Source organism: Hoplias malabaricus, chromosome 15, assembly GCF_029633855.1.
Source record: "Hoplias malabaricus isolate fHopMal1 chromosome 15, fHopMal1.hap1, whole genome shotgun sequence".
NCBI classification, from domain to species: domain Eukaryota; kingdom Metazoa; phylum Chordata; class Actinopteri; order Characiformes; family Erythrinidae; genus Hoplias; species Hoplias malabaricus.
Window position 1 is genome coordinate 29,945,676 of NC_089814.1, and position 23,532 is coordinate 29,969,207.

Consider the following 23,532-nt stretch of genomic DNA (forward strand, 5'->3'; position numbering starts at 1 on the left):
TCACACCTACGGACACTTTTGAGTCGCCAATCCACCTACCAGCATGTGTTTTTTGACTTTGGGAGGAAACCGGAGCACCCGGAGGAAACCCACACAGACACAGGGAGAACACACCACACTCCTCACAGACAGTCACCTGGAGGAAACCCACGCAGACACAGGGAGAACACACCACACTCCTCACAGACAGTCACCCGGAGGAAACCCACGCAGACACAGGGAGAGCACACCAACTCCTCACAATCACCCGGAGGAAACCCACGCGGACACAGGGAGAACACACCAAACTCCTCACAGGCAGTCACCCGGAGGAAACCCACGCAGACAACTCCTCACAGTCACCCTGAGGAAACCCACACAGACACAGGGAGAACACACCACACTCCTCAAAGACAGTCACCCGGAGGAAACCCACACAGACACAGGGAGAACACACCACACTCCTCACAGACAGTCACCCGGAAGAAACCCACGCGGACACAGGGAGAACACACCAAACCCCTCACAGACAGTCACCCGGAGGAAACCCACGCGGACACAGGGAGAACACACCAAACTCCTCACAGACAGTCACCCGGAGGAAACCCACGCAGACACAGGGAGAACACACCAACTCCTCACAGTCACCCGGAGGAAACCCACGTGGACACAGGACACTCCCTGCTGTGCCACCGTGACCCCTGCATTTAACACATCGGTGGTAGTGAACACACACCTGGAGTAGTGGGCCTTGCTCAGTGGCGCCTTAGCCAAGAATATCCAAGAATCCAACCTGCAACCTTCCAGTCCCAAGTCCCTTTCACTCATCTTTAGGCCATGTTTGACCCCATAAGTATAAGTTTGATACCGGATGGGCCACTGTTAAAGGTGCAAAACAATTCACTCCTCTCCTTATTCCGTATTCTTAATTTTCTTCATTAAAACCTCTGTGTCCAACACTAAAGTTCTCCCTGAAACTTTTACTCAGCGAATTAAAAGATGCTTATTTAAAAATCATCAAAAATATACTGAGATATTATAATAAAGTTAAAAAAATGATAATGTCCTGTAACCAGCCTGTCGTACATAGCAAACTATACATTTATTACTCTGCCGAAAATGAAAGGAATTTTTAGCATTTTAACTTTTAACAGTAATGCTGTGATTTCCATTGTGTTGACGTTACGTTGATTGATTTTATTACATTTAAATATACATTAGTACACGCTTCAAAGAACGGACAATGCAAATATTATCGATCAATCACAGACTTGCTTACGTCAATTGGAACATTTGGCACATCAAATCATACAGGCGTCAGAAGTGGACTAAAGCACAGGAGAAATGGACAGTATGGGCCCTTTAATGATGCACAGAGGAGACGAAGAACCTGTCCATGTTGTGTTTTGTTTCTGCTGGAGTTTCAGGTGACAAAATGACGGTTTCGGTACCAGTAAAGGCTGGGTTTAGGGTTCTTTAAAGGGGGGGATGCTGTTGTGTCAGTGTCACATTGGAGTGTGTTGTTTATATCTGTGAACAGTCCAGCACTTCTCTCTATCTCACGCACACGCACACACACACAGAAGGAAAAACACGCAGCTGCGCATAGAAACCGTCAGCGCTTACCCTCCGTGTGGCAGCTGGAGGAGAGGATGGTGCTTGGAGGTCTGAAGAGGTAAGGCAGGTATCGGGAGAAGCATTTCATCTTCCTTCAGCGTCTGCGCTCCGTGGCGACGCTCCCGGGACGGAGCCCTGTGTGTGTGTGTGTCTGTGTGTGTGTGTGTCTGTGTGTGAGTGTGTGCGCGACTCCGCGGTCCTCAGCGGCTCACGCCGGTGTCGTGGAGCCTGACCGCGCGGCTCTGAATGTCGGGGGACGTGGGCTTCACCATGCTGTCCGTCTGTCTGCTCTCAGCCGCCGCCAGCATCTCCACCGAGCCCTGCGCGTCCGAGAGCGAGCGAGAGTGCGGGTCTGGAGGGGGAGGGGCTTCGGGTCGAGGGGGAGGGCGGGAAGCGCGTGGTGGGGGGGGAAAGGGCGGGAAATGATGGTTGGAACTCCATCTCATTTGATGCTAACCGTACAGAAGACTTGGAAAAATCGCTGAAAACAAAGTCTGATGCCATCTTACATTAGTTTGTAATGTGAGAGTATGATTTTGCAATGACTGGGGGTCATGCACTAGGGCGGCCCCTGACAAGTCTCAGAGGGGGCGGTTTTTGTGACAACAGCTATGATGACTTGTTCAGTGGGTAAAGAGCCATGTAGGTGATAACACATTGTAGTTTACAAAATAATCAAGATACTAGACTTGCATTACCAGACTCTCTAGGGAACTCTCTGTCAAGTTGTAGGCCAAGTGTCTGTGGCTGAGGCAATCAGGAAACTAACCTTAACTCAAACCTTGGCCTGATATTTTCAGTGTACTAATTGGACATCACTATCAGGATTCTGACAGTTGCATTCTGATTGGCTCTATGTGTATGTGCTATAATATATCATTTTGTACTGGTTCTACAACTGGTCCGACGTGAATCATAAAGACTGCCCCCTTCTACACGTAATGCACTTGTGATTGGTCCTTTTGTTTGTCTTTTCCTGCAGTATATGGTTCTTGGCCAAATTAAGTGGCAAAAAGCACCAAACTATCCCTAGTTGGTCTAGCAGTGTAAGACTGTCAGAAAACTAAATTGACACTGTAATATTACATTGAAGAGTTTTATTTTTCTGGTCACCTCATGTAACAATACCACAAGTAACAATTTTGCTTTCTGTTTTTATACAAACGGCACACTGTCTTATTCACTATAGAGTGTAATGTAGAGAATATTAAGCAGAGGGCCATTTCAAACATCCATTCATTCATTATCTGTAACTGCTTATCCAGTTCAGGGTCGCGGTGGGTCCGGAGCCGACCCAGAATCATTGGGCGCAAGGCAGGAATACACCCTGGAGGGGGCACTAGTCCTTCACAGGGCAACACACCCACATTCATTCACACACTCACACCTATAAGACACTTTTGAGTCGCCAGTCCACCAACCAACGTGTGTTTTTGGACTCTGGGAGGAAATCCCAGCACCTGGAGGAAACCCACGCAGACACAGGGAGAACACACCAAACCCATTTCGAACATGCCTAAGATTTTGTGACAAAGGCATGTTAGGGCTAACTTTCACAGACCCCAGAGAGGTTGTAAAGCTGCTGGAAAAATCAAATAAAACATTTGAAAAACCTAAATATCAGTCTAAATATATAGGTGGCCCGGTCACTGATTGGGCTTGCCCTTTAATTGTTTGCATGAGCCAAGAAAAATAAACTTAAAATAATAATAAACACTGTTGATTATAGCCTCGAATGTGTGAGTGTGTGTCGGTCTGTGAAGAACTGGCCCCTCCAGGGTGAGTTCCTGCCTTGTGCCCAGTGATTCTGGGTAGGCTCCGGACCCACCTCGACCCTGAACTGGATGAATATAACCTACTAATGAAAATAACTAGAACACACTCACACCTGTGGACTATTTCACACACTCACCCAATCACTCACACAACATCTTTGGACACTTTCGCACAGTCACTCCATTAAGCAACATGTGTTTGGACTGTGGGAAGAAACTAAAAAAAATACCACACAGACTTGGAGAGAACACACTACACTCACACTCACAGACAGTGACCCAAGGCGGTATTCAAACTCACAATCTCAGTCAGGACGCTGGAACACAGGTGTGAGTGAGTGGCACCTGGAGCTGTGTGACTGCGACACTACCTGCTGCGCCACCGTGCTGCCCTCTTTCAAAATCAGAAATTGAATAATAGGTAATTTCCCATTTTCCTTTTCCCTATTTCAGAAGGAAAAGTTACATACACCCATTGAAGAAATATATAGCACCCTCCAAATGACCCCGTCCAACTCCATTGCACAACAATGCTTCTTTAGCGTGACATGCCCACAGACGCTTCCTTTGTTTGTTGAACAACCTACAATTCTTTGGTTCCTGCTGTGAATTAACTTTCCTTGTTCCTTTCCTCCTCCAAATGTTACATGGTGCACTTTCTGCAGTTCTGAGACTGAAATAACAATGACAGAGGGTCTTTTCTGTTATTACAGATCACTGAAGCATCACAATGATGTTGAAGCTGTAATTTTACAGTAAAAATACAACCTAGTGTTCCTTTGATTTAAAAAAGTGTCAGAGTCAAGGAGTTTGCTTTACTGGACAGTTCAGGAGAATGGAATGAAATGCAAATGGTGGCAATTTAAAAGGAAAGGTTAGCACTTTGTTGACAAGTCTTTGGCATCTGTGTGAAATGCTTGAGGTAATTCACAACACTGAACCTAGTGAGGGAGTACTTCAGTTGTGCTGACACATTAAAATTACATTCAGGTTATATGTGGGTTATGAGGGCACTGAGACCTCTACAGTCTGAATAATTTAAGTTAAATTTCGTTTAGGCCTACTCAGTCCAGGCCTATGGGTAACTGAGGCATTAAGTAGCAGTGGTCCTGACTAATGTGTGTTTAAAACTAACAGGTCTCAAAGAAGCACATGTCGATGATTCTTCCTAACAATGGGCCTTGATCATTTTTCAATGGCTTACAGTATTCACAGTCAAATGTCATTTATCCGCAGGGTAACTACACTACTCTACTAGACTCTACTCAGCTATTTTTTGTCACTGAGGTAGTACCCTAAGTACCATCTCCAGTAACTTTAGTTAGGGAACATAAATGTACTATTTTTATATTGATTTTAGATTTTTAATTCTTAATATTCACATCTCCTTCTGGAGAAGGTAATGACTACAAAATGAAAGCTTGTACAGTTCTAGGACTAGGTTTTGGACAAATAAGTTGTATTCGAATGATGGAAAGAGGAAAGTAAGAAGATTAAAATTGGCATGGGGGTGTATTACTCTCAGGGGAAGTGACTCACCTGTCTTTGTTGATGATGTGCTTGCCAACTGCAACAGCTGGATAAATACTGACTGCTTTGGATTAAAAATGCCTCGACTTTAATTTATTAACAAATTATTCCCTGTAACAGAAAAAAGTAGCCCTGAAACGATCATCATGGATTCTTATGCAAATGATTCCCAACTTGGAAATATATATATATAATTATTATATATGTTTAATATATAGATACATTCATTCATAAACCAACACTGTAAACATTGAGATATAAAATGTATATGTGCCTATCTTTATTTATATAGTGAATATGTGACATGTCATGTAAGGATACGTATGTTGTTTCCCAGTAAACATTTAGCCGTTTATTCAACGTTGAAATAACGTAATGACTGTCGTCTAATCAACGTTCTACTAAGGTTGAAAATGAAAGTTGAAAAGACGTCCAAACATAGACATTGAAAAGACGACTATTAGACGTATTTTGGACGTCCATTGACATTATTAATTGGTCCCGAAATAAATTACTTGTATAAAACGCATTTTGGACGTCCACTGACGTTATCGATTGGTCACCACTTAACTAACTTATTAAGATGGATTTTGGACGTCCATTGACGTTTAAAATATGTCCTTAACGGACAGACTGCTTTTAGACCTATTTTGAACGTCCAGGGACGTGCCTTGTGTACTGGGATAGGTTCACTTTTATTTTTGATTCTGATTTCAAGGAGGGGGGGGGGGGTTCTCGTCCGAGAACTTACATTTACGTTTCGGCATAGCTGCTCGAGATGAGGGTGGGTACATGAGCTTTGCCTGACGTAAACAAGGACTACTGACGTGCAGACTGACCAATTAAATGTTTACAGAGAAGGTTATCGACCAATAACGGTAGCTCTACAGTCAGACCGTCCAATCAGAATATTTTAGACTACTTCACCACATCCCCTTCTCACTCAAGCGAACCAATCGGAGTAGAGGAGGGCGGGACTAGTTTGTGAACGAAACGCTTCTCGAAGTTCTATGTAAGCTCTAGAAAAACAAAATTCAGACGTTTTAAGTCTAAAAAAGAGGACGTCTGGGCACCCTAGTGGTTTAACAAAACAGTTTAAGTTTAAATTGAATGTACAATGAGCGTATGTTAGAACACTGTCAAAATGAAATATATATACAGTGACATCACCAGAGATGGGTATTAAGAAAGCGGCCATATTGCTTCATTTAGGGGTGGGACTCTCACTATATTTAGTAAGTGTTAAAGTTGACAGAGTACTACACTGGTGTGTTTGGAGGTGTAACTGGCTCTGCTACAAACTGGAAAGAAAACACAGAAGGAGAGGGAGGAGAAAATGAGGCAAAGGAACGATAGCCACTCCTTTGACTCGCTGTGACTGACCACTCCAAGTGCCACATTGACACAATAATTTAGTGGATTTTCTCTTCCACTTTAAAAAAAGCAAGTAAGTGAGGCTGAAGTTAGCTTTTGAAAAACAGGCCACATTTTTCTTAGTTTAAAACACACACCCTGACTGCAAGCTGTCAATGTCTAAGTGCATCATCATTTCATTTAAACAATGTGTGCATTGTGCCAGCGTACTTAATTTTTGCAAATCGCATAGTTTTTCTCCATTTTATCCTGTACCTTCACTGTTCTAAAAGCTAAAGTGGGCTCAGAAGTGGGACTTTAAACTTGAAAAAATAGTGTCTGGGGTTCTTTTTCTTCACTGCAGATTTACCCTATTCATTTGAATAGCGCCACCATGTGGAGTCATGAAGTAGTGACTGTTGCACAAACTGGTCATCATCGTGGCTAGTCTGACTGCAGTATTTCTTTTCTCTCTTTCTCTCTATTTCTTTGCCTCGTTTCATCTGTTATTCAATGGACAGGATCCCCACAGGATTCCCAAAGGGCAGTGTTGCTTGTGTTATGCTGGTGTAAGTGGATTAGACACAGCAGTGCCGCTTGAGTTTTTAAATAGTGTCCACTCACTGTCCACTCTATCAGACCTTGTTGGTCCGCTATGCAGATATAAAGTCAAAGAGAGTAGCTGATCTGTTTCTGCACATTTTTGTATTAAATGTCCTCTAGTCCTTCATCAGTGGTCACAGGAGACAGGGCCCTGGCTGGATGTTTTTGGTCGGTGGACTGTTCTCAGTGCAGCAGTGACACTGAGGGGTTTAAAAACTCCAGTAGCTAATGCTGTGTCTGATCCACTCATAGCAGCACAACACACTCTAACACACCATCACCATGTCAGTGTCACTACTGCACGGAGAATGATTCACCACCCAAAATAATACCTGCCCTGTGGTGAAATGTTTTTAAAAACAGGGCAAACAAAGTATGCAGAACAACAGAATGGACTACAGTCTGTTACTGTTACATGGTGCTCCTGTATGGCCTGTGGAGCTGAGAGAATGGACATTGAGTGTAAAAAAACAAGGAGGTGCATGTAATGCTATGTCTGATTTGTGTATGTTAACCATGCCTTTGAATTCCTCTGTCTGTCACTCAAAACCGCTTGCCATATCCAATTATGATGTCAGAGTTCTTCTGATGAGGTCATTTCTGAGGGGCAGTGATTCACACTGATATTTTTTTTCCACTTCATGACAGAATACAATGTGGGAGATCTAGTGTAGCCTAGAGGGAGCGTGGCAGTCGAGCATAAATGTGATTCACAGCTTTAATACAGATTAATGGTCAATTTGCACATAGTCTAATGTAGATAAACAGGGAAGCACTGTGAAAGAGGCTACAGCTGCTACTGGATCCTTGTGTCTGCTTTCTTTTTGCAGCACTGTTATGAGTCCCTTATGTAATTATGGTTTTGATGACAACAGTAGGATCAATAGCAGGTGCCTGGTGGGGGGTGAGTAAAGGGGGCCATCTGTGCTTTTCTGGTGTGGATCAACGAAATGGCCTGACATCCTCTTCTTCTTCTTTGCAACCATAAAGTAATGAGCTGAACACCCACATTAATGTTCATGTGGGGGGCTGACACAAAGGGTGTGTAGCGCAAATGTTTGTGGTGAAACTATTCTTAAACTAACAGTTCCACACAATCAGATTTACACCGTTTTCAGCTTATACTTGTAGATGTAGTGAATCTGCCGTGTCATGTTTGGGGTTTTTGCTTCAAACCTTGTTGTGTGGGTCTTGTAAATGATGCAGCAGCTATTTTCTACACTTTATACTTTTTAAAATCTGAAAGAAAAATGAGTCACATTTTTCCTATACACTTACAATGAGCCACTGTGGCATCATCATCCATTTTAAACTGGCTTGATCCAGCTTGAAAGTATTTTCTTTCTCTCTCTCTCTCTTTCTTATTTTCCTTTCTGGTATTTGGGCGGCATGGTGGCACAGCAGGGTCACTGTCTGTGAGGAGTGTGGTGTGTTCTCTCTGTGTCTGCGTGGGTTTCCTCCGGGTGACTGTCTGTGAGGAGTGTGGTGTGTTCTCCCTCTGTCTGCGTGGGTTTCCTCCGGGTGACTGCCTGTGAGGAGTGTGGTGTGTTCTCCCTGTGTCTGCGTGGGTTTCCTCTGGGTGACTGTCTGTGAGGAGTGTGGTGTGTTCTCCCTGTGTCTGCGTGGTTTCCTCCGGGTGACTGTCTGTGAGGAGTGTGGTGTGTTTTCCCTGTGTCTGTGTGGGTTTCCTCCGGGTGACTGTCTGTGAGGAGTGTGGTGTGTTCTCCCTGTGTCTGCGTGAGTTTCCTCCGGGTGACTGTCTGTGAGGAGTGTGGTGTGTTCTCCCTGTGTCTGCGTGAGTTTCCTCCGGGTGACTGTCTGTGAGGAGTGTGGTGTGTTCTCCCTGTGTCTGCGTGGGTTTCCTCCGGGTGACTGTCTGTGAGGAGTGTGGTGTGTTCTCCCTGTGTCTGCGTGGTTTCCTCCGGGTGACTGTCTGTGAGGAGTGTGGTGTGTTTTCCCTGTGTCTGTGTAGGTTTCCTCCAGGTGACTGTCTGTGAGGTGTGTGATGTGTTCTCCCTGTGTCGATGTGGGTTTCCTCCGGGTGACTGTCTGTGAGGAGTGTGGTGTCTTCTCCCTGTGTCTGCGTGGGTTTCCCCCGGGTTACTGTCTGTGAGGAGTGTGGTGTGTTCTCCCTGTGTCTGCGTGGTTTCCTCCGGGTGACTGTCTGTGAGGAGTGTGGTGTGTTCTCCCTGTGTCTGTGTGGGTGTCCTACGGGTGACTGTCTGTGAGGAGTGTGGTGTGTTCTCCCTGTGTCTGCGTGAGTTTCCTCCGGGTGACTGTCTGTGAGGAGTGTGATGTGTTCTCCCTGTGTCTGCGTGAGTTTCCTCCGGGTGACTGTCTGTGAGGAGTGTGGTGTGTTCTCCCTGTGTCTGCGTGGTTTCCTCCGGGTGACTGTCTGTGAGGAGTGTGGTGTGTTTTCCCTGTGTCTGTGTGGGTTTCCTCCAGGTGACTGTCTGTGAGGTGTGTGATGTGTTCTCCCTGTGTCGATGTGGGTTTCCTCCGGGTGACTTACTGTGAGGAGTGTGGTGTCTTCTCCCTGTGTCTGCGTGGGTTTCCTCCGGGTGACTGTCTGTGAGAAGTGTGGTGTGTTCTCCCTGTGGCTACGTGGGTTGGTGCTCCGGTTTGCTTCCACGATCCAAAAACACACGTTTTGTAGGTGGATTGGTGACTCAAAAGTGTCTATAGGTGTGAATGTGTGAGTGTGTGTTGCCCCATGAAGGACTGGCTCCCCTCCAGGTTGTGTTCCTGCCTTGTGCCCTATGATTCTGGGTAGGCTCCAGACCCGTGACCCTGAACTGGATAAGCATTTACAGATTATGAATGAATGAATGAATGACTATATTCCATTCGTGGCTCCCCAGAGAGTAGGTTTGATTTGGGTGGTGGATCATTCTCAGCGCTGTGGTGACACTGATGTGGTGGTTGTTGTGTTAATGTGTGATGTGCTGATTCAAGTGGAATGGACACAGCAGTGCTGCATGAGGTTTTAGGGATATGTTTCTGAACCGAAAAGGACAAAATCCAGAGGGAAACATTAGAGAGAAACAAAGTGAGAATTCTGTACATGTGAAGACAAAATAGAAGGAAATATTAAATTGATGTGTCTTCTCTTTTTATATATATTTTTTAAATGTTTAATACCATTTCCCAAAATGTTTGTATGTTCTCACGTGTAACTGTGTTTAAATCATTCAACCTATTTGTTTGTTTATTGTTTATTTTAGAATAATTACTCCACTAGTTTTCAACTTCAATAGTTTTCTGTCACATTCATCCAGCATTAGATGTGGATCTCTTTCCCATGCCTTTTTTAGAAACTGACAGAGTACTATTATCCATATTCTCTATAGACATAGTACAGAACAGTATATTAAGGCCTTGTGACCACTAAGTGCTCCGCTGTCCGACCAGCAGGTCATAGAGTGTCCTCCTTTTGACTATTACCTCAAATCTGTCCAGTGAACAGCCCTACCCCCGCAGAATTATCAGAAACGTTCTGAAGGTGGCAGAGGTCTGACGTGTACTGAAAGTCTGTGATGTACAAGGTAAAGACACAGTTCCCTGGGGAACTCCAAAATGGCTAAAGACAGATAGTCCAAGACCCAGGCTATTAAAGAAGAAGAAGAAACATTGTTATTGATTCCCTTAGGGAAATTGCTTCTCTACATTTGACCCATCCGTGATAGTGAACACACAAACACACTAGTGAGCAATGCTTTGCAAACACTAGGGGCAGTGAACACAACCAGAGCAGGGGGCTGTGACCACCTCGACGCCCGGGGAGCAGTTTGGGGATTAGGTGCCTTGCTCAAGAGGACTTCAGCTGAGTTCTTGCTGGTCCCGGGAATTGAACCGGCGACCCTCTGGCCTCAAGCTCGCTTCTCTAACCTCAAGGCCACGGCTGCCCCCAATAAGACTTATCAACATGCATATTGTCCATCTCCTCCCCAAGCATGAGAGGTTGGATGGTATTAAATGTACTGGAGAACTCAAAGAAATTGGTGTTATTCAGGTCAAGATGCAAGTACACCTTCTGGAGTAGGTAGATGATGGCATTATCCACACTTACTTGCTGTTGGGTCCAAACTGGAATGGGTCCAAGAAGGAGCTGACTTGAGCTCTTAGATGAGATAGCACCAGTCTCTCCAGGACCTTCATGATGTGGAATGTGAGTGCGACAGGCCTGTAGTTGTTGTACAAGGAGGCAGCTAACGACTTTTTGGAACAGGAACCAGGTCAGATGTTTTCCAGAGTACTGGAACTTGCTCTTGCTTGAGACTGAAGATATGCTGAAAAATCCCACACAGCTGAGTGGCACAAGCCTTCAGTACTGCTGGGCTGATTCTGTTGGGACCTACAGCTTGTCACGGTTTCAGCTTCTCAAACTGTCTCCTCACTTGGTCGGCGTTAACAATTAGAGGTGTGTGTGTGTGTGTGGATCCTCAGACGCTGCTTGTGAGTTGATGTTGAGTGAATATGCTGTTTTTGCTGAGACTGAAGGACTTGGGTTTGGGTGTAGGTGAAGAAAAGTATTGTGTAAGAAGAGCTGGGGGTTGAGATGGTGGTACTGTTGATGTTGCGGGAGAATGGAGAAGTGCTGATCCAGTTAAGGAAAAAGTTCAGCTTGTTGGCCATGTCTAGACGACCCTTTACCGTCTGCTGTTTTGTTTCTGAAGCCAATGATCTGTTTCATCCCATTCCATACCTTCTTTGTGTTGTTTGACTTAAGCTTCCTCTCCAGCTCTGTCCTGTGAGCCTCCTTATTTTCCCTTCTGTTCCTTATTCTTTGACCTGAAGGCCTGCTTCTTCTTGTTTAACAGATCCTTCAGGTCCTTGGTGATCCATGGTTTGTTGTTGGGAAAACAAGGCACATGCTTGGCCAACATAAAAGTGTCTGTGCAGAAATTGATATAGTCTGTGATGCAGTCTGTAATCCCACTGATGTCCTCGCCAACTGGTTCACACAAAACTCCCAAGTCAGTTGTCTCAAAGAAAGCCTGCAGAGCCTCCCTTGCCTCTGGTGACCACCTCCTGGTTGTTTTCTTTTCCACAGGTTTCCTCAAGACTACTGGTCGGTATGTGGGAGATAGTAGAACCAGGTTATTGTCAGATCTTCAAGTGGAGGAAGAAAATATGAACTGTAAGAGTCAAAAGATCCAGCCTCTGCTCTACAACATGACTGTACATTTCACAATCTGGTGGAATTTTGATAGTGTGGAGGAGAGTGAAATTTTAACATACTTTTTGTTTCTTTAATTTAGAACTTGAACCTCAAGGCCAACGTTGCCAACAGCAACAAGAAATCAACAGTCACCCCAGTAGTCCATATCATTTCATGAAAATATGTCACCTAACATTGTCTCACCCTAACGAAACAGCATTCAGAAATTATTAATGTGGCACAGACTAGTTTTCGTGGGTTATGATACAGTATGACTATATTAAAAACCACAGTCAACGGTTACAGGCTGTCATAAGCAAAACAGGTTGTAAATTGTTGGGTAGAAACTGAGTAGGATTCAGTTGCATTTGTGGCATTTTTAGCCCAATTTGGACTAGATTAGTTTTACAGGGAGAGCTGGGGTATGTTTATGATGCAAATAAAAAACGGGATAAAAAATCTTGGTGTAAATAACAGAGGTGGGAGGGGTTTTATCATCTACCCATGATAGTGGAATGTTTATGTGTATGTTTTCACAGTGTGGATCAGACATAGCAGCAATACTAGAGTTTTTAGACTGCCACTACAGTTCTGGGAACAGCCCAGCAATGAAAATATCCAGCTCTATTGTTGAAAACACTCACATAAATCTGCTTTACCACAGGATATGATATCTGATTAATAAAATCAGAGGTTATTTTAATTGATCTTTTTACAGGTAAAAGTCTCAGGAATTTTTCCTGGATTGGGAGGGGGCAATCTGGATAAATGACTGTTATGGTGTATTTGGACGAGACTAAAATTACTGAGATACTCCCGTAATAATTACATTACCCCATTATCCATAGGTAAAAGTGATCCAATCTGAATAGGGATTTGGACACAATAAAATATTCAAATCAGCACAACTCCTGGTATATATCTCCTTGCTTCTTTCAGGTACACTATGAGCTTTATAACAAAAATGTATAGTTCACAGGAAGTTGAACGGTGCCTTGAACCACACTGCCAACAGTGTACAAACTTAAGACCAGGATGTGGTTTGGGTAAGTGACAGAAAGTTTGGTTTTTATATATATATATATATATATATATATATATATATATATATATATATCTCCCCTGCTTTTTTAAAAATTATGTACATCAAAATCACCATCTTTAAACAGCCTAAAGCAAAACTCACACTTTTGGATACAGTATTATCCCAAGAACAGATGCTTTTGCAGGACTTTTTATGGAATTTTAATGGAACTAATACTGAATGTTCTTCTCGCTTGTCATTTTCAAACTAATTTTGTATTTCGTTTTTTTAATACTATGCAACAGTTACTATAAAATAACAAAAGAATATTAGAACTTTTTAATTCCAATAATATGTTAATCAAAAATGCTTTAAAAATACAAGGTTGTCCCAAAAGAAAGGAAACAGAAAAGTAAGGAAGCACCAATATAAAAAATGGTGATCCTATTTTAGACACAAGATTTAAGGGAAAGGCAAAGCCTGTGGGGCCATTTTTTCCATTTGCCTTTCCATTTTTCTTTATGTTTGTTTCCTTGCTTTTGGAACATACTGTACATACATAAACCTTTCATTTGAAATTAAGGGCATTAAAAATGGTCTTGCTTTCTCTTGAGGTTTCTTCCTCATATTCTGAGGGAGTTTTACCTTGCTACTGCTCACTTAGAGCTAGGACCTTTCTTGTTGCACTCTATGCACTTCTCTGAAAATGAAAACTGTGTGTGCAAATTTGTATATCTGTGTCCAAACTACGGGAAAGATTTTCACATTATAAGTGGCCAAGTATACTCACTGGAAATATATATATGTCATTTCCATGACTTGAAGTCAGCTAATATAAATTCATTGCTTATATGCTACGTTTAAAAAAAAACTTAAAGCCAATTATGTCTTGGCTGATCAGCTATATATGGAGTAAGTGAAAAATTATGTAAATTGAATGTCAGAACATATGCTTTAAGCCATAGAGCTTATGCATGGTGCTCATAAATCACAGTCACATAATCATGCTGTTAGGCTATGTTCTGTTTCAATTCACACAGCACATTCATATCTGTGAAGGAACTGCACGGTAGCATTTATTACATCATAATCACATCTTTTCTCATCACAGGAAATAGTGATGGAGATGTTGAAGAAGCAGAATGTTAATTGTGCAATCAAAAGAACAGCATTTTTCAGTAGCGTTTGTGTGTGTGTGTGTGTGCATGTCTAGGTCATGGTTTACCCATCTGGAGGCGGAATACAGACACTAAGCTGACAGGGCCTGGAGCCCACTCCATTACCTCAGTGACTCTACATATTTAGACACAGTCAGCATTAGCGGAATTAATTATTCCCGAATGATTCATAACATTTTGTGTACAAGAAAGTAGAGAAGGCTGACAAAAGGTTAGCAATGTTACTGATATCTGTTGTACTAGTCTAGCATAAACAGCCAGCAATGTCCTATTTAAACTGATCACAGGGATGTGGGTGGGCCACATGGGTCAATGACTTCCTACTCCCACTTTCAACTCCAGACTCTTATTTTTCTACTTTAAAAAAGTTGTTATAAAAACAAATATTCACATTTTTTTTTCAGAGAAAAGAGAGTAGTGTAACCTTCAGTGTTCATACTTGGATTTAAGATTATTGTCGTCTCTTTGAGGATTTACACGTTTATTTACACAACTGTTTGAAATATTACAATGTAGGATTTTACTTAACCCAAACATATTGCACTAAAACTATGAAAACGTGGTTGTGTACCACACATTTAATAAAAAGAAAAAAATTTGAATAGACCACAATAATGTTCTATAATAGTCTTTTTGCAGTGTTGCTTTTTGGCAAGTTTTAAGGCTATTTTTAACCTCGTTTAAAACTTTTAAACTGATTCGGTGCTTTCATAATTAGTTTTCGAGTTTGAGAAAAACACCCTCATAGCCTCAACAGCATCATTGTTTAATATGCTTCATAACACATGAAACTGATTCATTGTTTTCATAATTACTTTGTTTGTTCCTTGTTTTTTAATGTCAGTTTCACTAAACAGCAAACGCTGCATAAACTAGTAACAACAGAACAGGCACGAATCGTTGTTTTGTTCACTAATTTTAAAATTGTAGTGTTGAATTTGTACACTGTAAAGCAATACAGATTGATTTAGAATTTGTTTTCAAACAAGAATCACTGAAACTATTAAATGGTAATGTGGTGTGTATTAGTTATTTTTATATAACTCAACAATTTTGATATATGAGACATTCCAGAAAACTCTTACTTTTTCTTCTCATTCATTACATAACTATCCAGAGTCAAGTTCATCTTTATGAATATGTAACATTTCTTTGTTTCTCCTTTCTTATAAATTTCTTATCTATGAAGATGTTCAGTACTGGTGTGTTTAGCTGAAATCGGCACATTTGTATCTTATAGAAAAGTAGGTCATTTATATTTTTACTTCTTAGCACGTGTGTTACATTTTACCTGAATCATTTTTTTTAATTATTTATACAGTTAAAATTTATTTCCTGTTTATACATTTTAATTTAAGAGCTTAGTAAGAGTCAATCAAGCAAATAAGATAAATAAAATAGACAAATATTAAAACTTATTTATTTATCTACTTCCTAATGTCAAATCCAGTTTTAACTTTGTAAATTTCCCCTATTTTAAAAAAGTGACTATAAACTACAAATCCTGTTCACCTTTGAAGTGTCTAAATAAAGGATGTGGGCATGTCATTTAAGCTAAATCAGCTTATTAAGTGGAGCTAAGACTAAATCATTAGCGTCACCGAATACTTCGAGAGCATTATCACACGCCGTTAATCACATCAGATTCTTTTACCACAAAATCTATGCTTTAGAGAAAATCATAAATGCATCTGATAAATTTTCACCAATGTCGATTCACCTGGATTCTCAGGCGCTGCAGTTGGAAATGTGCTGAAAAAAACATGCTAAAGATTTCTTACATATTTGTAAAACAATAAAATAAGAAGGCAGGAAAGGGAAGAAAAACGAGCACTAATAAGAATACCCAGTTTATTTAGCATCTCTAAATAATACAAACCATCATTATGGCTGAGTATGAACACTGAACTTTTTGATTTTTCTTCAGTTCTGCCATTATTTGTTTGTTGTAATGCAAAAAACATAACTAGATATTATAATTATAATTTAAATTACACACTGGACTGCACATTCAACAACGAATAAGGCTCACAGTACTCCAAAGAAAAAAGCAAACATTTTTTTTATTTTGTAAGTAAAAACAAGCACACACAAACACTTTTTAAATACATTATTATTGTTAATTGAACATCAAAAATGTGGATAAAAATTGTGAAAAATCCTTGTGTTTTAGGTTTTAATTTACCAAATTTGTTCCAAAAATGTAGCAAAGTAAATTTATTGTTACTTTGAAAATTAAAAATATTAAAGGTGTGTCGTCTGGGGTTATCACATTTTCTTATATGCGTGTATATATATAAATTTACAATATGTGAATAAGTTCACGGACAGCAAACAATCAATTGAACCAATACCTGTTTTTCAGTTGTGCGCCCTAACAAATTTTTGCAGCCATTTTCTATCAGTGCGGCAGAAGTCTGGAGCATCCAAGCTTAAGAACTGAACTCCGTGGGCTGAATGGCAATCTAACACCCTTGGAATTCAGTTCTCAAAGCCAGAACCTCAGGAGATGGAGTTTTAAAGCGTAGAGCACAGGAAGGTTCCTCTGTTCGGAAGCAAAATAGAATGACACTTGATGTTAAAACATGTAAATACAAATGTATCTAAAAACAATCCTTGACGGTTTGGATAGTGGTGAAATGAATGCTGTTTGAATCTCCTGAATGCAGGTAATTACACCATAGGTTACCTTTTCAGGGTTTGGGAAATTCTCTTTTATTTCCTTGTTCCTCATTTAAAAGCACATACATTTTTGCACACTTCCTGCATATCTATATTTTCATGTCCACTAATGAGTAACAACCAGTCTGTTTGAAAAAACTGACCAGACTGTAAGAAAAACCCTTCTTCAGTTTCAAATATATATTTCATAAATGTTATTTAAGAAAATCAAACACTGTAAACACAGTACACAATTTTTATCGTAATTGTTGTAAAAAGTGTGTGTACTGCCTTGCTGTATATTACTGAAATATGTTTGAAAACTAAAATTAAACCAAGTAGAAGAAGAATAATATTATGTGTTGTTTTTCCTAAAAAATATCAGTCTTTTTATTACCTAAAAAGTTAGAAATTGCATGTGCATTTTTGCATATCAAAAATATTTTTTAAGGATTCCAAGCTGTGTTACAGTACTTCAATATTAAGAATGAAAAAGGCAGTAATAAAAATGGGGAAGAAAAAGAAATCAAAGGAAATGTGGGGCAATTACACTGACAATTAAATAAATACTATAGTATTTGTAGATACTTATTTAATTATGGCATAAATATGTATAAGAAAAATATTTCAAATGTCAAACTGTACTCTATTTTATATTAAATATTGTGTGGTCATACCAAAGCAAGCTGTAGGGTCTTGAGTAAAGTTTAAGTATATATATATATATGTGTATATATGTGTGTGTATTCGCTGATTAACTAAATCAATAGTGAAAATAAATGTGCATACATATTTGAATAGAACAAAATGATTATTTGCTGTATTTTGTGAAGGAAACACACATATGTTAAAGGCCTAATGTAATGTACAAATGGGAAACAAAAACTGCCCCATTATCTACACGTGGCTTAAGTATTTTAAGTTAAGAATTTACAATTTAAAGTCTAAACTAGGTCTGTTTAAGAGAAAGCTATAGACATATTCTTATTGATTTTTACATAATATGAAAATATCAGCAATTATTTATGCTAAGTCCACATTTCAGAGGGAATGGCCCAGCGGAAGTGGTCCAAAATTAACTTAGTTTAGAAACTGTACAGAGTTTAAATAGCATAATTTAAGCTTTTTAAGAAGGTTAAGCTGAGGGTTTTGTTTGCTTGTTTTTTTTATTTTGTTTGTTTGTTTGCTTTCTTATAAATGTAGATTTGTGGAAAGACTTGGTTAAGTATAGCTTCACTCTAAAGACAAATCTTGTGTTTCCAAATCCAAATGTTACAGTAGATGTGGAAGACAGGAGATAATTACCCTTAAGCATTAATGGGAATTAATTTTCCTACAAAGCCATTTTGGAATATTGGTGAAATCAGTTTTTTAATCACGAAATTTTCACAAAATGTAACGAACGGCTGGAATTTTCAAATTTGGACAAAAAGAGTAAAAACAAAACAACTTTAGCTCCACAGTCTGAGGAAGGATGTTTCTCTTTGCTCTAAGCATGCGCAGACACCTCCTGGGGCTATAAAGTATGTTGAAAGGCAGTTGACAGAAAACGAGTCAGTTATTTCTTCCTCGCCTCTGTCCAGTTCTGCTTACCTTGAAAGAGCAGTGGTGAGGGTTGAGTCATTGTATGAAGTTGCTGAATCATAACTGACAGAGAGTCGGCCATGATAAGATGTCCATCCGCCTACAGCTGTGGCCCTTTCTTTCTCTCTGTGACAAAGTCGTGACTATATACCGGGGCCCTTAACTAATTTGCATAGGGCTCTTTTTTCCGTCACATATACACATACACACACACCCACCCACAGACACACACACACACGCTCGAGCCACACATAACGGGAAAGTCCCGCGATCGTCTCGCGATAGTCAAAGACTTGCACAACGCGTTCGTCTCTCTCTCTCTCTCTCTCTCTCTCACTGGGCTGAGTTGAGAAAACCCCAACCGCTAGAAGAGGAGGAAGCGCTGGTTAAGTGTTCGCTTCACCATTTCCGCCGTGTACTCTCCGTGGGCTGCGACGGGGAAATCCTGAAGCCTCTCTCCTCTCCTCTCTAACCGTCACTACAGCTGTTTTTGAAATACTTTTTACATTTATATCTACTAGAAAGCTCCGTTTTTTTCTACTTCAGCTTATCAATAGAATCCTGAAGGCCATTCCCACCACAGAAAGAGGACAATAACAGCCACTTATTTTTTCTGGCAGCTCTTCTGTTCACTGGCTGTGTATATATATGCACATATTTCTACCAAACTGACTAACTTCGCTCTAAATACGGACACAAAATATCAGTTGTCTTGTATGTCTTTTTTATATGGAGATATCGCAGTGGCGCAGTCTCACTGCCAACATTTCTAGAGCAAAGGGGTTGTGGGTTCAAAACCCGACTTGAGTCACTGTCTGGGAATTGTGTTCTCCCTTTGTCTGCATGGGTATCCTCCAGGTATGCTCCCGTTTCCACCCGCAGTCCAAAATCATGTTGGTTGGTAGATTGGCTGTGCAAAAGTTTCCACAGATGTTAGTGTGTGAATAGTCTCAGCCACAGATGCTCCACCCACAAGTTGAGGGAAAGTTTGATACTTCAGTGCACTAACCTGGCCTCACTCTCAGGATTCTGCCAGTTGCATTTTGTTTGGTTACTTGTACATCCACTTCTGTGCACTTCTGTGTATTATTCTGTACTGGCTCTGGTATTGGTCCGATGTGAATCGCCTCCTTTTACATGTCATGCCAATATAGATGACATGTGATTGGTCGTTTTGCGTGCCAGTCAATTTTCTTTTCCTGCAGTAGTCGGCAGTTCTTGACCAATGTTAAGTGGCAAAAAGCACCAGACTCTCCCTAAAGATTCTGGCATTGCGAGACTAGTGTGTGAATGATTGGGCTCCTCGTCCAAGCTGTGTTCCTGCCTTGCCCACAATGACTCCAGGGGTGCTATCCTACCGCTTTTCTCCTATGTCAGAAGAAGGCAGAGAAATCAGGGAGATGAGAGGAGCAGGAGGAATGCAGAGAACGGGAAGTAATGGGGAAATGGAAGAGCTGATCTTTTTCAAATATGATGTTGACTACTGAAGAACTGAGCCTATCACAACGCTTTGAGTACACCGCTAATATTCGTAATCACAGATGATGCACAGAACCAGCACTGGATTTTGGAATCAGTTTTATGAATCGGTTTTTCAGTTTTAAACATAAAAGGGGATTGTCTCTCCAATTTTGGGGACATTTTACTATATATATATATTTATATATGGTACAAGTGGATCAGACACAGGAGGGCTGCTAGAGTTTTTAAAGCCCTCACTGTCACTGCTGGACAGAGAATAGTACACCAGCCAAAAACATCCAGCTGCAAGCGTCCTGTGTCCACTGAAGAAAGCCTAGTGGACCACCAACACAAACTGTGACAGTAACAGGTGAGCTACAGTCTCTTATTTTACTACATCTATAAGATGGACCAAAGTAGGTGTGTCTAATAATGTGGATAGTGAATGTACAAAGTGTGTAAATGCTCCAGCATCACTGCTGTGTCTGATCCACTTGTAATAATAACAATAATAATAGTACTTAACAATATGTTACATTAATAAAGAACCTTTCACACCCTATACTATTAAGTATAGGAAGGAAAAAAAATCAGATCCAGTAAAAGCATTCTGAGAAAAGATTAGCCATCTTTGAAGATGTAAAAATAGAAGAGGGCAAGGAGCTCCAAAGTGTGGGGGCAGCACCAGTGAAAGACCTGCCACACCTAGAACAAAACCTAAACTTAGGAATGGCCACACAACCAGAATCAGAAGATGTATGGATGTCAGTGGGACGACGGATGGGTGTGAGCAAGGCCATGCAGATTATCAGGCTGCATGTAAACACAGACTATATTGAAATATTGACATAGTATTTCTAAATAAAGAATTGTTCCTTGAGTTAATGTAAAAAAAAAAAAGACTCATGTTCGTTTTGTATTTGTTAAGCTCACCTCCCTTTTTTTCTTTCTTTTTTTCTCAAAATGTTCTCCTCAGTTGTTAATCGTCTCCAATTCCACACTTTCACTAATCTCCCAGTCGTGAACTGTACCAAAGCCTTGGGAGGGTGGAGACAAACATGTGCTTCCTCTGAGACGTTAGGCCACCCATCGCTTCTTCTGGAGCTCCTGCTGATCTATCGCCACTGAACAGTTTAGCACATGGGAGATCTGCCCAGATCTGTCACGTCAGCTAGCAGATGCCTTTGCTAGCCAGCACCAAGGGCAGTGATACGGGAAGATCTGGTCCTCTTACACACCCAGAGAGCAATGCTAAATGTACTCTATAAGACTCCTGACTTAGATGGCTGAGGCATTGCCTGGAGTTGATCATCCCAGATCCCACACCTGCTTTTCTTTTATTGGTAGGCAGGTATGTGCCCATTGTCTGAGTGCCTTAACTCCGCCACTCTCAGGACCTGTTTTTTTTACTCTTTCAAACACGTGCAGACGTTGTGTCCACTATTCCAGGACAGCACGCCACACTACCCCCACTTAATGGTCAGGGGAGAGTCCCAAAATTACCATACAAACAAACCCCCAAAAAGTCCCATCAAATATCATCTCCTGCGCAATGGCCTGCCCTGTTTACTGCTCTGATGACGATCTTACCATTGCTATTGCTTGCTCTGTCCGAGGAGGGCCTGGATTTAAGTGTGGTAGGGCTTCCAAATGCTGCAGCTGTTACATCTGTGTCACTGTTACCACTGTTATCTTCAAGCCTCAGTTCAATGCAGAACTCAAGGCCACAGGCTCCTGTGTACTCGGCTGGCTGTTCTGCACCATACCTGATCTGTCACTAAATGTTGCCACTCAGCTGACCTGCAGTGGAGTGCCTTGGGCCATAGCCACAGAACAGAGAAGGAAAATAACTATATTTATAATCACCTCTGTCTGGAGAAGTAACTGATTTCACATAGTGTGAACTCAAGGTAAATTAAATGTAGGGTGACTGTGAATGTTTGTGTTGCTACACAAAACATGGAAAAAATTTATTTTTTAATTCATCCGAGAACTTACATTTACGTTTCGGCATAGCTGCTCGAGATGAGGGTGGGTACATGAGCTTTGCCTGACGTAAACAAGGACTACTGACGTGCAGACTGACCAATTAAATGTTTACAGAGAAGATTATCGACCAATAACGATAGCTCTACAGTCAGACCGTCCAATCAGAAGATTTTAGGCTACTTCACCACGCCCCCTTCTCACTCAAGCGAACCAATCGGAGTAGGGGAGGGCGGGACTAGTTTGTGAACGAAACGCTTCTCGAAGTTCTATGTAAGCTCTAGAAAAACTAAATCCCGGACTTTTGTGAAATTCCGCCCGGACATTTTTTTAAGTCTTAAAAAGAGGACATGTCCGGGTAAAAGAGGACGTATGGGAACCCTATAAAATGTATACTATGCATTGCAAAGCTTTGCATCCAAAACGCAGTTAAAGCTCGAGTGGGTGATTTTGTAGGAACAAGTAAGTGTAGGTAGACAGGCAGCTGGGATGTCCAGTCATTTTGTTGGGATTGGATGGGTTATTTACAATCCTGTGGTCTATATAGATATATTATGTCATCAAAGTATTTGATTTACTGATTGCTATCAAGATGATAAAAGACTATTTCTAGGAATAAAAATGTTTTAAGACAAATCACTCAGTCCAGCTTTCAAGGCAACATTCAGGATTTTATTAAAACACTTTTTATAAAATTCAGTGGCTGTTTCCCCACAGTTTGCTAGCTCTCCAGTCTGTTTGCATGCTCAAAACCTATGTAATGTTTTTACAAAGCCCCGGTGTCTGTAAGGAGTCTCGGTCCAGTATGCTAGGCCCTCTGCTAATGGAACAGATAAGATATCAGGTTTTTTTTTCCGACAACGGAGAGAACCCCAAACGTTGAAAAGCATGAACCGAGGTGATGATTTCTGCTCCATAGGTGGGTAATATTGACTTATTTTTGCTGTTTCAGATTCCTTAAGGTGAAACTGACACCAAAGGTATGAGAGCGCTAACTGCACGAAAGTCAACAGACCGAAAATGTTACAAAACTAAACAAGTAACAAATGGGTTTATGTGGTTGTTCATTACAGACACGTTAAACTTGAAAACCACGTGCAAACAACAGTAGCTTTTTGCTCAGACTCACTGTTCCACCTTAAAGGACATGGAGATTCTGAACGTAAACAAATGAAAGAACAGTGTTTCTCCACAGTAATCGACATTGCCTTTAAGGCTGAAGTATTACAAGCCTGTAAATGTTAATGGGTGGGGCTGGTTGTATTCAAAATGGGCTGCTTTTGCAGCTTAATTTACATATGCAGGTTTTAAAATGTTAGCAATATTTATGTATCACAGCTAAACCATTGTGTAAAAAAACAGCATGCCCTTTTTTTAATCAAGCCAATGTCCTTGCACATCTTGCAATACAGCTTGATAGCAGAGCCTGGGTTCATGTTATTTGCACAGTGACATCAACCACTGAGCCCTATCAGTGAACAAATTTATGTTCTTGCATACAAACACACACACACACATACATATATACACACACAAACAATTACCAAGTGGCCAGTGCTGACCCACTATGTGCTCTCTCTCTCTCTCTCTCTCTCTCTCTCTCTCTCTCTCTCTCTCTCT

At 41.0% G+C, this 23,532-nt stretch overlaps 1 protein-coding gene across 1 annotated transcript in view; it reads right to left on the minus strand.

Annotated features, from left to right (window-relative positions):
• ppp2r2bb (protein phosphatase 2, regulatory subunit B, beta b) overlaps nt 1-1,913 on the minus strand; it is a 100,224-nt gene extending 98,311 nt beyond the window's left edge. The window contains exon 1 of the mRNA XM_066645464.1: nt 1,606-1,913. Coding sequence (XP_066501561.1) covers nt 1,606-1,684 — 79 coding nt within the window. The 5' untranslated portion in view covers nt 1,685-1,913. The remainder of the gene's footprint in view (nt 1-1,605) is intronic.
• Between the last annotated feature and the right edge of the window lie 21,619 nt (nt 1,914-23,532).